Here is a 16,059-nt window from a genome sequence, read left to right as displayed (position 1 = left end):
GCCAGTGTGAAATAAGATGCAGCAAAGCCTCTATTACTTTACGCTGTCCTTGCTTTCTCTAAAAATTTGTAGGGCTTATTGTACTGTTAGAACTCTAGGACACTCCAAAAGAACATTTGTCAAATGAAAGGTTGCACTGTGAATTTAATATGTATCTTTTGAAGGTTAGGATATTGATTTACTGGACAGTGTTAGAGTTTTAAAATCTAATTCCGAGCCTGTTACCTAGGAAATTGATGAAATTGAGACATTATCAGCTAAGGTGGCTGAAAGACGCTCAGGGCATTTAGCCAAGACTGTCAGGGAGTGAGAAGGAACTTGTGTCTGTCTGTCAGTTCTTCCCAGGTTCCATAAGTGCTGTTATTAAGATTGACAAGACTGAAAAGGTAAGGATACCTAACTGCTTGCCTCTTGCACCCTGGCAAAGGGCCAGGGCCAAGGAGGGCTACTGTCTTGATTCCATAGTGATTGGGTGTTGGGTTGCAGTCTGTTCACATTCTCCTGTGTTAGGAAGCTGTCTGTAGAAATCAGGAAGAGAGAGTGGGCTCCATTTTGGCTAATTGTTATCATCTTACAAAGAAGGATCTAATCCAGTTTGTGCGGTTATACAAATTACAGGATATAAGTTTGAAATAGCAGGGTTGGGGGAAGGTAGGGGGAAAAGTGATTGAGAGACTTTTCTAGAGAATGAACTGCTTAAATGTTGAGAGAGAATGAGAGATCAGGCTGTTTCTCTTGTGACCATTGAGGTAGACAAGATGGCTTCCTCCTAAAGTGTAATTCAGAAAAGCCATTCTGTAGCCCAGCACCACAATGGGCGGGGCTCTGCTCTCCACAGCTCCCTCTCGCCCCATCCAGGGCAGATGAAAAGACTGAATGGACCTTTTCTCTTTCTGGAAGTCCTCTATGAACATGATTTCTTAGCCGATGTCTGTTAGCTATTGGGCAACACAGATTCCAATGTAGTACTCAGCTATAAAGGACTTGGAGTATTACGTTCTGTGTTGTCACTTAATAATGCTCTTAAATTTTAAAAATGCATTTGCTTTATGAGCTGTTGAGTTGATAGACATCATCTTTATGAGAATTTAAGGCTCTATTCTCTGTTTCTGTATTTTGGAGAAGTTTTTTAAGTCATGAACCGCTGTTCGACGTTTTTCTGTTCAGCGATACGCCTTCCTGCACTCACCCTGCAGAGCTAATGTTTTTAGTCCATCATTTTATTATCTCATACGTATTCATCTCATACACACTGTTCTCTCATTTAGCATATTGTGTTGTAATTCTGTGTCTGTGTCTCCTGCTAGGCTGTGAGTGCCTCAGGGCTGGGTCTTGGTTTCCCCCCTGCATGCCCCAGGACAGGGTCTGACCCAATATAGAAAGAACCTGTACAGTGGGTATTCCATAAATGTTGAATGAATTATACCCCAGATTTAGAGCCTAGATACATTCTAGATGTAGGCCTTAAAACTGGGGTATTGTGTTGGGACGCCTGGGTGGCTCAGTCAGTTACATGTCTGCCTTCGGCTCAGATCATGATCCCAAGGGCCTGGGTTGGGCCCGGAATTGAGTCCCGCATCATGCTCCCTGCTCAGCAGAGAGCCTGCTTCTCCATCTGCTCCTCCCCTCGTGCTCTCTCTCTCTCTCAAATAAATCAATAATAAATAATGAAAAAAAAAACTGGGGTATTGTGTTCACTGGAAAATTCTGATGCCTTTTTTACTTTTTGTGGGGTAGCCGCCTGCTGTGCTTCGTGGTGACCACATATGTGCTGTGTTTGATTGCTTGTTGATAATGAGCAGTGACAAGGCCATCATAGTATGACTGCTTGGTTCCAAGGTTCTTTCTTTCCCTTGGTTGAGGGTAAGTAGGTTTTACATTTTAAGATGTTAGCTTATGAAACCTGGTGGCTCATGTTTATTATTTATGTTCTGGGGCATTTATCACTGTCTGACCTCTGTAACCCCTGGCTTCCATTTGGATCAAATGAGATTTGTGCGCGGTGAGCGCTAGATTGACGCCTAGCAGATCTAATGTGCAGTGAGCTGATTGAACAGCCTTTGACTGTCCTGATTCCCTTTTTGGCTGCAGAATTGTAATTTCTAACTCATCTCAGAATCTTTATTACACTTTTTCAATGCACAAATCTGATTGCTCTCAAGGAAAGAGATCTATTTTAAAATTACATAGATTATTATTAATGGGAAATTCCCCCCATTAACCAATCTTTATTCCATTTAGTTAAAAGCTCCTGGTGTTTGTTTATTTATTTGTTTCCTAAGTAAGCTCCACACCCAGTGTGGGGACCAACATGGGGCTTGAACTCAAGACCCTGAAATCAAGACCTGAGTGGAGATCAAGACTTGGGACACTTTAACCGACTGAGACCCCCAGGCACCTACCCTGTTTTTTTTTGGTTTTGTTTTGTTTTGTTTTATGACTTAAAAACATTCTGGAGGCAAAGCAAAACAAAAAATGAATTGGTTTAAAGAATCTATAAAGTTTGTTTTCTAGGGATGATGATGTTAGGAGAGAGGAGGAAGCGCTCTTCCAACTTCTGTTTCTTTTTAGTATCAAGCTGAGATTAGACAGAAAGTAGTAAGACCAGGGGCCTATACCATACCCTCCTTTCCTGTCCCAAGCACTTAGTGAGGCTTCATGTGTAGGTGTGATGTAAGGGCTGAAACGAAGGCCTAATACCATGTGTACCTTGACCTCTAGAAGAGCCTCTAATGGCCACTAACCCTCCCGAACCTCAGCTGGCTGACACCTTGCTTTTAGCCTTGGAGCAAAGAAACCAACTGATCTACAGAACTGGGGCAGCAATAGAAACCTGATGCAAGGGTTTATGGTTATTTGTATGTGTTTTCCTTGGTTTTATCCTCTTCGGAAAAATCCAGGAATAGTCAGACCTTTTTACTGAACATAAATGGCAAGACACATTCCATCCACCTGTTTCTATGTCATCGGAAGCATCCATTGCTTTATATACTTAAAGGGAAAGGGTCTGTTCTGTGTCCAGCACACAGCTTAACATTTGGATTGATTTTCCTCTATTTGGATGAATTAGTGTTTCACTAGGATCCATTATTATTTTTTTTACTTATTTTTTAAGATTTTATTTATTTGTCAGAGAGAGAGAGAGCACAAGCAGGGGGAGTGGCAGGCAGAGGGAGAAGCAGGCTCCCCGATGAGCAGATGAGCAAGGAGCCTGATGTGGGACTCGATCCCAGGACCCTGGGATCATGACCTGAGCCGAAGGCAGACACTTAACCGACTGAGCCACCCAGGTGTCCCCCTAGGGTCCATTATTTTCACACCAAAACCACATGTTTAATCACTGTGGGCTCTGAAAGCACTTCACAGATTACAGCCTCTGCTTCAAATACCTTTATTTTAAAAGTGAGTGATTCTGCACCTTTAAAAAATGAGAAATGATAAGAACCAGAATAATGAACATTACAAGTTGCTACATTTATATATATCGGATACTTGACCTTTTTAAAAAGTTGAGAAATGGAAATTGCTGTATGAGTGGCAAAGAGCAAAGATGATGTATACAGAGAGAGGTCAGTAATGTAACAAAATCTTACAATATGACTATGATGTACATTTAGTGTGAATAATCGTTACATAGTTAGGAATAAGTGGTAAGGGGATTGTGTAAGGTATTATAATTACACTGTATAATCACTGCTGTTGTTATACAACAGAGCAAGTAATTCTGCCCTCAGTGCAGGGGCAGGGAAAGGGGAACTGGGCAGGAAGATTCTCTTGGACTCTTCCTCGACCTTTGATTCCTGACCCGGAGGTGTCAGGGGAGTGTGAATGTTTTCACCACAGCAAACACAAGGGTGCTGGGAATAAAGTGGTTCAAGGTGGGCCAGATCCTACTCCCTACTATGAGAATTGCCCCTTCTTCATTTAGGAATATGTGAAAATGGAAACTGGTAAGTTTGGCCCTTGGGATCTCCAGCTCTTGACCCACAAGGCACAGGAATCCTTGTGTACTTCAGTGGAATCCCCGATGCTCCCTCTCTGTGCTTCCTTATTTCTCCCAGATGGAGGAACAGGGCTGAAGGATTATTGTTCCTTTTGTGTGTGTGTGTGTGTGATTTTATTTCACAAAGGTAAGATGTAAAGGAAGATATCTCCCCAGGACCAAAAATTCTCCCATTACTGTCTGAAGTTCTGTTCCTTAGAGATTAACTTGAATTCATAAGCAAGTACCTTTGATGGGCTAAAGATGTTTAATAAGAATGACCCTCACACTTTAATAATAATGATCACTAGCATGTGCTGCATATGTAGTATGGAACGGGGACTATTCTAAAGACTTTGTAGGAATTAATGTATTAATCCGCACAGTAAGCCTATGAGGAAGGTTTGGAGAAGTCCAGAAACTTGTTCCAAGTTCCATGGTGATGACGAGGGGAGAGCCAAGACTGAATCCTGCTGGGTCTGCTCTGGGACTCTGACCCTCAGCCACTGTGCCGAGTTGCGTTTCCTGGATACTTAATGAGGATTTGATTTAATTTGCTTTCTTCTAAATGTCTAGCAGTGCTACCTATAAGGGATAGGATAGGAAGTGAAGAGGGTGAGGACATTGGAGGAGGAGAAATGACTGTAGGGCACTTGTGATGGGAACTTTGGAAAGAGATGTGGGGAGCATTCTATGTAGCCATCATTTTCTTGCTCATCAGCTTATAAGCTTATAAAATCAGTATGAGAACTTCACCAAGAACCTACAACAACGGTTGCTGTTCTCTGCTTCTGAATATCAACATCGTTTTTCTTCTAGTCTTCTAGCTGCAGAAAGCTCTTACATATATTTTCTGTGTATATGTGATAAGTTAGATATTATTATTTAAATGTCATTTAAAATAACACTTTGCAAATATTCTTGAAGTGAAGGTCAATGAAAAACAACTAACTTCTATAATTTACCCTTTTTTTTTTTCCTCTCACAGTATTGGCTGGATCCTGCAAAAACCCTTGCCGAACACAAAGAACTGATCAACAGTAGGTATTTAATGTTAATTTTGTTACGGGGTGCCTTGAAAATAATATAACGTCCATGATTAGTTGGGCGCAGAAATACCCTTTAGTACTACAGGGATGAGTACTAAAGTACCAGAATATGGAAATGGGTACTGGTACTCAAGTACCAAGAATATGGAAATAGGTGTTGTGTGCATTGCCAGACGTTTCCTCTGAACTCTGATTAATTTTAGTTAATAAAGACTCTAAGTGGTGGATCTTAATATTGAATTTGCTTGGAGTATATCTGCCTTTGACTTGTCAGTGATTTTAAAAAATTTCCTGTCTTTAAAATTTTACCTTAAAAAGAAAAGGCAGAGAGGCATTGATTTGAAAAAAAAGGTAGACATCTGACCTTCTAAAGAGCTTGAGTTTCTTGTGTTAAGGAGTAGTTTTGTCATTCACACTATTATTTGCTGGGTCAGTAATAAGGAGTGCCCTTGTGTCCTAAAAGATTTCTGTGGCTTCAGAAAGGACCCATCTATTTTTGGTTTTACAAATAAGAATCTTATTAGGTAACTGAGAGTATAATTAAGGTTATATTCTATAACTTCAATTTCCATAACCCAGGTTTTCACTTATAGAAGTATATGCATGCATGCACACGCCTGCGATCCTTAAGTATGCAACAGAGTAATTTTTTGAAATCATCTTTTTAAAAATATGGTAAAAATATATAACACAAAATGTACCATGTTAACCAGTTTTGAGTGGCATTAAATACATTCATTGTGCAACCGTTACCACTGTCCAAAATTTTTTCATCATCCCAAAGTGAAACTGTGTACTCATTAAGCCATTTTGCTTTACTGTGAAAATTATTTCTAGTAAGATGTAGTAGATTCTTTGGGCCTTTATTACGCCCATCTGACTCTGTACTTCACATGTTTATTGGCTTATTCCCCGTGGTAAAATTGGTTGCTTCACAAACCCTACGGGCAGGAATGTAGCTGCGCCTCAGAAAGCAACTGGAAACTAGGAACTGCAAAACTATCAGGAGCTCAGCAAGTACTGTTTCTCTGAACGTCAGCATCATTTGTGTCTCTCTGTTTATCCATGTCTGTGGGGAAACTTCTAGCCACAAGCAGAGGTTGACTGGCGGCCTCTGAACGTGAGGCCCCCATTCTACAGAGGATGCAGAGGATGCATCTGACCAGCCCAGTGTGAGTCAGTGGCTCACCTCAGTCTACTCAGCTATGTCTTGGCTTCTTTAAGGTTATATAAACATAGCTGTTAAGGGGCCAGCCTTCTGAATAAGACTATGTGACGATTTCAGAAACGGGCTTGTGGCCAACCTGTGGGGGTGAGAAAGAACCCTCAAAAAATGTACCTTCGATATCACCAAGTTCTGCCTAGTCAGCCTACACAGGAGTAAGTCCTAATTCATAAGGGGTTCATGACTTGCCCTGGGTGAGAAGCTAGTTGGTAGCAGAGGGATGACCAGAGTCCTGGTCTTCTGACTTCTAGTACTTCTGTATTCCTAGTACTCTTGCTGAGTAAGCAAACTGCCTACTTAAGGCCAATGGGGGAGGGATGAGGATACATGGAGTTAGGTATGAATGGAGGTAACTTCTGTGAGGTATCTACATATAAATGGTAGGAGTTCCAATTTAAAACGTCTCATCCCTCAGGATTTACAAATTTGTACTTTTCCCAAAAATTCAGGTATAGTAATAAATACAGTATCTGTCTTATACATTTGAACAAAGTAGTTAAAAAAATACCAGTATAAAAGTTAGAAAAATGTCAGAAATGATTATTTTAAAACAAACTCACAGGACTTTTATTTAAAAAGTTGAGATTTCTATCTAAGTGATGAAGAAAAATATAAATTATTTAAGGTGTATTATTAGTGGTCCTAAGCACATTTGAAATATTTATCTCTTTATATGGTATGAAATATTATATTTAAATATCTATAATCTGGGGTGCCTGGGTGGCTCAGTCGTTAAGCGTCTGCCTTCGGCTCAGGTCATGATCCCAGGGTCTTGGGTTCAAGCCCCGCATCAGGCTCCCTGCTCCGCGGAAAGCCTACTTCTTCCTCTCCCACTCCTCCTGCTTGTGTTCCCTCTCTCTCTGTGTCTCTCTCTGTCAAATAAATAAATAAAATCTTTAAAAAAATATCATCTATAATGAAACTGCTCTTTAATCCTAAATAAATGTCCTGTCAAAAATTTGATGTACACTAAGAATAAAATGCCAATATTGAAGGAAGATGATGTAAATAAAGATAACATAATGTTTATATTTTATCTCATGAAATAATTTGATAATTATTATACAAATCATTGAAGGAAAATGGCGCTCACATCTCAAGTAGATTAGTCAGAAAGAATATCTGTAAAAATGATGGAGTATTTGCCAGTCACCAGAATTCTTATTGGTGGGTCTTGATTCATTTCTCCTTGAGCTCATGGAAGACTTACTATCATTAAAGGCCTTGAAATTCGTCCTCACAAAAGGTATATTAGAGGATTTCTGGCTTTTGGCTTCTGTAGATTTTTGCTAAAGTGAAACAATATTAACTTACGGTAGATTCTGTTGAAAGACATGGATGCAAGATAATAATTTAGGAATGTGCTTCATCAGCATCTGATATTTATTTATAGTCAGTCTTAGAAGAGGAAGCCAAAAAATATCTGATCAGACATATCCTTGCTCCAGAATGTCCATTTCCATAGCCTTAGATTGATCTATAAAACAGTGATGTAGATGAAAGTATTTGCTTACTTGGAAGGTATTATAATTCTTTTCCCTGAAATGTTATGTGGAATAATGGCCAGAAAGTACTGAACTCTAGGTATTAACAAACTTAGTTCTCAACTTCATGATCTTAAGCAAATTGCTTACCTCCTTGGATATTCATCTGCCTTTTCTATGTTAACCAGGTGGTTGTTCAAAATCGCATGTTTATGAAATATTGTTATACATTATTAAATGTAGTCAAGTGGTAGTGATGCATTATATTTAGAACACAAATCATTTTATGTGCAATTGGGAAATTAGAGGGCTGATTTGGGCTAAAGGTCCTTTAAGGAAATTTGCCCAAACTGAGTGTTCTTAATTGTGTATTTTTCAAACTCCTGCTTAATGCTCATCACTAAACACATTTGAAATGGTTAGGCTTGGTCAATAGGGTGTAATCTGTCACGTTGTGGAGAATAAAAGCAACTCTGGAATCTGGACAAGGCCTTCTTCCCTTTGTGCACTGTCTCCACAGCATCTGTGCTCCTCCTGGCCCCTAGATCCCAGCCCCCGTGGCCTGCGGGCACAGGCAGACCCATCTGCTCAGCAACACAGAGCTTGATTGACAGAGATGGATCAGCAGACCGTGGACTTCCTGGCTCTTCTAAATATTTAATAGTCTGTGCCTCCCTGACATCTATGTTCAGGGCTAAAGGTGTATTTGTCAGAAATATAAACACCCTGGTTAAGTAACCATAGAAATCAAACATATAGAATCAACTCTAATGATAAGAAGTTATAACAAAGTTCTTTGAAACTCAGTTCTTCAAAATGCTCTAGCTTAAGGAATGCCTTGTCCAGAGAGGCACAGATGAGGGGAGAGGTTCAGGGCCCTGCTGTCACTTTTTTTTTTTTTTTTTTTTAAGATTTTATTTATTTATTTGAGAGAGAGAGAATGAGAGACAGAGAGCATGAGAGGGAGGAGGGTCAGAGGGAGAAGCAGACTCCCCGCCGAGCGGGGAGCCCGATGCGGGACTCGATCCAGGGACTCCAGGATCATGACCTGAGCCGAAGGCAGTCGCTTAACCAACTGAGCCACCCAGGCGCCCCCTGCTGTCACTTTTATGCATGCCAGGAACAGGCTTTGGGGTTCTACAGACATAGCGTATGTGTGTCATAAGAACAATAAATAATAACGTAGTTTGTGTATTAAAAATGCATTATGGCTTTATGACCTGTTCTACTTAATTTGCTTTCCCCAACTTCTGAACTCGTCATTTTTTTTACTCCGTAAAAATGAAAGAGGAGGGTTACTTTGTGTCAGTTACATACTATCAGAGACTTGGGCTCACAATATGTGAGTGGAAATATTTTAACTGAGGTGTATACTTCACATCTTTTTTTTGTATGTGTGAGAGAGCTTTTGTTGAAGAAAAAATTAGAAATTATGACCACTGATTAATACACCAGGTAAGAAATCCATTTTAAACAGGTTTAATATAAGATCTAATTACCACACTGGTCAGAAGTTTTGGAAGCAGTATAGGTTAGATTCATACCCTCTGAAATAGAAATATTTCTAGTAAGAGTATGATGTGGTTGGCACCCCTTGGGTATTTTTGCACAATATGAATGTTTAATTATATTTTAGGTTTCCCCATGTAAGTACAATTCCAGGCTTTATTTCATATATATATTTGGTATTTGTGCGTGTCGTTCTTCTGTATGTAGTAAATGACTGAGATAAGAAATATATTATTAAATATACAAGAGCACATTCTTAGAAAAGTTTAGGAATTAAACAAATATTGCCTATAATCCTACCACATAGCCTCACTGATTTTTTTTTTTCTTAAAAAGGTGAGAGATATATATGGAAAGAAAATTACCAGATTTGCTAAGAGTAGAATTTAAATGTTCTCATACATACACACACACACACACACACACACACACACACAAAGTAAATATGTGAAGGATGGATGTGTCAATTAACTTGATAAGGGAAATCCTTTCATAATGTATAAGTATACCAAATCATCACATTGCATACTTTAAATGTATTACAATGTAATTTGTCAATTATACCTCATTAAAGCTGGGAGGGGGGTAAAAAAGGTTTCCAATTCTTCTTCCCAAAGTTTGCCAGTGTTAGTCATTTCTTGTGTATTTTTCTAGGGGGGAATACGTATTTTAATAGATAACTTTCTTTTTCACAGAAGGGATAATATCTCTGCCATCGGAACTAGGTTGGTGATCTTTCGCAGTGAGCAGAGTTCTCCCTCTACCCATTTAAACAGTGGCGTGGTGCCATTTGTATGTACCGTGGTTGACTCAAATGGTCCTCCTGTTGCTAAGCATTTAAGTTTTGATACTATATCAATTGTTTGGTAACAGCTTTTTGCAGATAAATTTTTTATGCTTTTTGCAATAGTAATAGGTGAGTGGTTTTAAAAAACCATTTGTTTTATCATTAATTTTTCTTTATTGTGAAAAAATACATATATGTTGTAGAAAATGGGAAAAATGGGAAAATCATCAATAAATAAAAATTGTGCACAGCCTCACTAACTAGGGATAAGAACTGGCAGCATTCTGAAATATTTGATCTTCTCTTTTTTCCTGTGTTTATAAGCACATAGACCTGTACCTACATAGATACCTGCAGAGTTGAAGTCCTGTTGTTATAAAATTTTCAATCCTGTTTTTAATTTTATATTTTCTTGTGTGCTTAGAAGTTCTTAGTGAGTATAATTTTTTAAACAACTTTATTGAGGGGGTGCCTGAGTGGTACAGGTGGTTAAGTGTCAGACTCTTGGTTTCGGTTCAGGTCGTGATCTTGGGCTCATGAGATCAAGCCCTGTTTTGGGCTCCACACTCAGCATGAAGTCTGCTTGAGGTTCTCTCTCCCTCTCCCTCTGCCCCTCCTCTCCCCATGAGCTCCCTCTCTCGCAAATAAATAAATCTTTTAAAAACAACAACAAAAAACTTTATTGAGATATCTTTAATATAAAAATCATATAAATTAAAGATGCAGAACTTGATGTTTCAATATATGTATACAGTATGAAAAGATCACCACTGTCAAGTTAAATAATTTATCTATCACCTCTACATAGTTGAGTGTGTGTGTGTGTGTGTGTGTGTGTGTAGGTGGAGAGTGAGAAGATTTAAGATCTATCTTAGCAAATTTCAAATATACAATACAGTATCATTAACTATAGTCACCATGCTTTACATTAGATCCTCAGAACTCATTCATCGTGCGTAACTGACGCTTTGTAACCTTTGGCCAACATCTCATTTCTCCCTCCTACTTCTCCTGGAAACCACCATTCTACTCTCTGCATCTATGTATGTGACTATTTTAGATTCCACATATAAGTGAGATCAGTCACTATGTGTTTTTTTTATGGGTCTACTTATTTCACTTTGCATAGTGTTCTTCAGGTTCATCTGTGTCATTTCAAATGGGAAGAGTTCCTTCTTTTTTATGGCTGAATAATATGCTATTGTGTGTGAGATATATATATATATATATACATATATATATAATGTATGTATATTCATTCCATTAATTCACTGATGGACACTTGGGTTGCTTCTCTATCTTGGCTATTCTGATTAATGCTGCAATGAACATGGGAGTGTAGATATATCTTTGAGATCCTGATTTCATTTCCTTTGGATAAATACCCAGTAGTGGGATTGCTGGATCGTATGGTAGTTCTATTTTTAATTTTTTGAGGATTTCCATACTGTTTTCCATAATGACTGAACCAATTTACATTCCTAGCAACAGTATACAAGGGTTCCCTTTGTCCGTATCTTCACCAACACTTTTGTCTTATTGCTAATAGCCATTCTTATAGGTATCAGGTGATATCTCATGGTTTTGATTTGCATTTCCCTGATGATTAGTGATGTTGAGTATCTTTTCATGTGTCCATTGGACATTTATATGTCTTCTTTGGAAAAATGTCTATTCTAGTCCTTTGCCCATTTTTAAATTGGGTTGTTTTATGCTATTGAGTTGTAAGAGTTCCTCATATATTTTGGATATTAACTCCTTATCCAATATGTAGTTTACAGATATTTTTGGTGAACATAATTTTTAATAATTATATAATATTATACTTCTACTTTGATTAATTTATAAAATTTAATTTCTATTTCTTATTTTAGCTGGACCTCCATATACTTTGTATTTTGGTATTAAATTCTATGCTGAAGATCCATGTAAGCTTAAAGAAGAAATAACCAGGTATAGTATTGACTTTGCTTTTGAACAATACATGTATAGCATATACAAAAGGCTTTATTTAATACAAATTGGGGTCAAACATTCAGATGGGTGTCTACCTTGTTTTGTAATGCATCCCCACTGAGAGTTAAATTTAAGGTAGCATTGCATGAGGCAGATCACTGATGATAGATGTGTGTGAACAATGGCATGAACCCGGGTGACATGATGATAGATTTTGCATCTGCTGTGATGGGATATTTCTGTATCATTATTGTGAAGGCTGCATTCAGCCTTTGTAGTCATGTGGAAGTAGCCATTTGAACTGCTTAATGGAAGGATATTTTAATGCTTGGTTTGCATATGTAAATACCAATGTGAAGAGCCAGTTATTGCTCTTTAATTGGTTATAGCTTAAATGTCAGTTGTCCAGGGCTTTCATTTACCTCTATAGGAAATGAAAAGATATTTGCTTTTAGTATAAGGGAGAGAGAAAAAAAAAACCCAACGTTTTTCAATGTATTCCTTCACCTTTGTCATCAAATACTTGATTTCATTTAAGGCACGGTTTCCAGTTGGTATTGATTATATTGTTAAAAGAGTCCATGCCAACATTTGAAAGTGGCTTATACAGAGCAGACAGTAGTGTTAGGTTTTTGCTTAATTCCACTAGTGACCTGACGGCACGTGGTAGCCAACAAAAGCATTTTCCCTGACTTAACTCTAAGTGGTCACTTTTCCTAGTAAACTCCTATCATTGGCTCAAGTAAAGCCAAATGCGTTATTCCAAACATTGGAAATCATGTCTTTGATGACTAAGGTAGTCTGTGGTTTTGTTACTATTCTATCCTTTCATCTTTTTCCTTTGACTCTCTTGTCTCGATTCCAGACTGCACACAGAAGAGTGAGGAGAGAGGAGGCTAAGTGGACCTTTCCTGTTCCTCTCTGGGGTGCTATAATTAGGCCTCACTTTTAGAACTGTGCTGAGCTGCGTCCACATCTTCCATTGCCACCTTGTTACTGACCACTTTAAAAAGGAGGGCTGTCCCAGGAGGCTTTCCAGGAGCACAGCTGTATGGGGGAAGGGCTGTTGTGTTGGGAAGAAGTTAAGGAGAGGGGTCATATTTACATTAGAGCTTCATGAATAGTCTTTTCAGTTGAGGGATTTCTGAATTGTGGGCTCATGGAGAAACTGAGTCCAGGTGGTTAAAAAAAACCCCACATGGGGCGCCTGGGTGGCTCAGTTGGTTAAGCGACTGCCTTCGGCTCAGGTCATGATCCTGGAGTCCCTGGATCGAGTCCCGCATCGGGCTCCCTGCTCGGCAGGGAGTCTGCTTCTCCCTCTGACCCTCCCCCCTCTCATGCTGTATCTCATTCTCTCTCTCAAATAAATAAATAAAATCTTGAAAAAAAAAAAAAAACCCACGTATCTGTAGCTCATTAGGAAATTGCAAGGAAATAACATTTTATGAAAATACAAAGAAAGGCCTTCATTTTGAGGTTGTCGGTAACCTGTGTGCCTCATATTCCTCAGCTGCAAAATTGGAGCTACACCTGTCCCATCAGGTTTTGTAAGCATTGGAGTGTGTACGACTCATAATGTCAACCTTGTGTCGCCTGTTGGGCTTGGGTCAATAAGTGCTTGATACTATTTCATCTTCTCCTTGCTCTGGCAGTTTGGTGGAGTTACATCTTAAATGAGGGTTAGGTTCCAAACGATATTCAATTTATTGTTAATAGGGTGGGAAATGAGTGTTTTATAATGCATTTTTAAAAATCTGTTCACCACGGGCGCCTGGGTGGCTCAGTCGGTTAAGCGACTGCCTTCGGCTCAGGTCATGATCCTGGAGTCCTGGGATCGAGTCCTGCATCGGGCTCCCTGCTCAGCGGGGAGTCTCCTTCTCTCTCTGACCCTCCCCCCTCTTGTGAGCTCTCTCTCTCTCATTCTGTCTCAAATAAATAAATAAAATCTTTAAAAAAATAAATAAATAAAAATCTGTTCACCAGATATTAATGAGCAGAAATTTCCCTTCAGAATCTACTATCAGCTCATTAACAGAATACATAGATTTGTGTGTGATGTACAACCTCAGAACATATTCGTTGTAACCTGCTTTTCCTCAAATATTAGACCAGATCATGTAGTTAAGAACTAGATTACAGGGCTCCTGGGTGGCTCAGTTGGTTAAGCCACTGCCTTCTGCTCAGGTCATGATCCTGGAGTCCCAGGATCGAGTCTTGCATCGGGCTCCCTGCTCGGCAGGGTGTCTGCTTCTCCCTCTGACCCCCCTCCCCCAATTCTCTCTCTCTCTCATTCTCTCTCTCAAATAAATAAATAAATAAATAAATAAATAAATAAATAATCTTTAAAAAAAAAAAGAACCAGATTACATTGTTGACTTTCATCTAGTGACCATGATCTATAATAATTTATTTTTGTTGCCCAAAACATATAGTTGAATTTAGGTAAGTTAATGTACATTCAATATGATATCACCAAATACTTATTTTTAGTGTGTCCTGAAGATAAAGTCATTAATTTGCATGAATATGTTAATTTAAATGGGTAGGCATAATGAACCTTAGAAAGGGAGCCAGTTACATGAGATAATTTTGGCAAAAGCAGGGGCGCCTGGGTGGCTCAGTCGTTAAGCGTCTGCCTTCGGCTCAGGTCAGGATCTCAGGGTCCTGGGATCGAGCCCCGCATCGGGCTCCCTGCTCGGCAAGAGGCCTGCTTCTCCCTCTCCACTCCCCCTGCTTGTGTTCCCTCTCTCGCTGTATCTCTCTCTGTCAAATAAATAAAAATCTTTAAAAAAAAAAAAAATTTTGGCAAAAGCAGAAACTAAAACCAAAACCCCAAATCTCCCAATATATGCTCTTAAAGGAAAAGTATACTTAGGCCAGTATTTGCAAGTTGAACATTTAGCTTGCTTCAGTTCTTTGGAAAATTGTTCTAGCCTACTCTGTATTGGCTCTTGGGTGGTTCATAAGTTTTGATATGGAAACTAATGCTATAGTAAACAGGCTTATGCCTGTTCTTCCATATATGTAGTTTTTTTTTTTTGATAATCATACCATTTTATACATATTGTGCAGACTTCTTTCACCATCTAACCCATCTGTTTTACTCCTGTATAGCTCTAGTTTCCTTTTTTTAAATTACAGATAATGCTAGCCTTGAATCTTCTCAAGTATTTATATCATCATACTAGATGCAGCATTCCAGAAGGGTGTTGTATTTAGGAAAAAAATACTAGAGGTGAATGTGATACACGGGAAAGTAAGGATCCAGACCATGAAAAAATGGAAGTGAATAGAATCATATCAACTTGGAGTAGTTGCTAAGTGCTCTAAAAAGTTGTCTGAGATAAACAAGATTGGGAGGCTGTGAGGAGGACTCCTCATTTAGGATTCATGTGCCCTGACCTGTACCTTTTATAGAACATTCCTGATGATTCAGTCAGCTTCCTTGTAAACATTTTTAAGATAGGAAACCTTACTGCCTGGCAAAGCGATAGGAAATTCAATGAGAAATCCGTGCAGTTTCTCTCATCAGTATCAGGTTTTCTTTCTGGGTCTATGCAGAAAAAATCTAATGTCTCTTCTCTTTGCCAGCCCTTTAAATAATCTGTGTACTCATGGTATCTGTTAAACTTATTTTCAGTTCTGATTCAAAATATTATAGCAGCTTTTCACGTATTCTGGGTCATTTATAGCTCTGTATCCTCTGCACACTTGAGAAGCATAGCACACATGTTGGTTAAGAAGACAGGCTTTGGAGCAGTGCCTGGGTGGCTCAGTTGCTTAAGCATCCCACTCTTGATTTGGACTCAGGTCATGATCTCAGGGTCCTGGGATTGAGCCCCACACTGGGCTCCCCACTCAGGAGGAAGTCTGTTTGTCTCCCTCTCCCTCTGTCTGCTCTTCCCCCTGTTCACACACACTCTCTCTCTCTGAAATAAATAAATTAAAAAAAAAAAAAAAAGACAGGCTTTGGAGTCAGACAGACTGAGGTTTGCATCCTTGCTCTGCCACTCACTAGTTGTGTAAATTTGAAAAAACTATGTAACCTTTTAAAGTCTCAGTTTTCT

At 39.0% G+C, this 16,059-nt stretch overlaps 1 protein-coding gene across 2 annotated transcripts in view; it reads left to right on the top strand.

Annotated features, from left to right (window-relative positions):
- Nucleotides 1-16,059, top strand: part of EPB41L4A (erythrocyte membrane protein band 4.1 like 4A) — a 248,797-nt gene that overhangs the window by 127,047 nt on the left and 105,691 nt on the right. For both annotated transcript variants that reach the window (XM_021701451.1, XM_021701458.1), the window contains exons 3-4: nucleotides 4,971-5,022; nucleotides 11,911-11,989. In XM_021701451.1, the coding sequence (XP_021557126.1) occupies nucleotides 4,971-5,022; nucleotides 11,911-11,989 (131 nt within the window). The remainder of the gene's footprint in view (nucleotides 1-4,970; nucleotides 5,023-11,910; nucleotides 11,990-16,059) is intronic.

The sequence above is a fragment of the Neomonachus schauinslandi genome, chromosome 7, assembly GCF_002201575.2.
Source record: "Neomonachus schauinslandi chromosome 7, ASM220157v2, whole genome shotgun sequence".
Classification (NCBI taxonomy): Eukaryota; Metazoa; Chordata; class Mammalia; order Carnivora; family Phocidae; genus Neomonachus; species Neomonachus schauinslandi.
The sequence above is the reverse complement of the archived record's forward strand: the minus strand, read 5'-3'. Positions and strand labels throughout refer to the sequence as shown.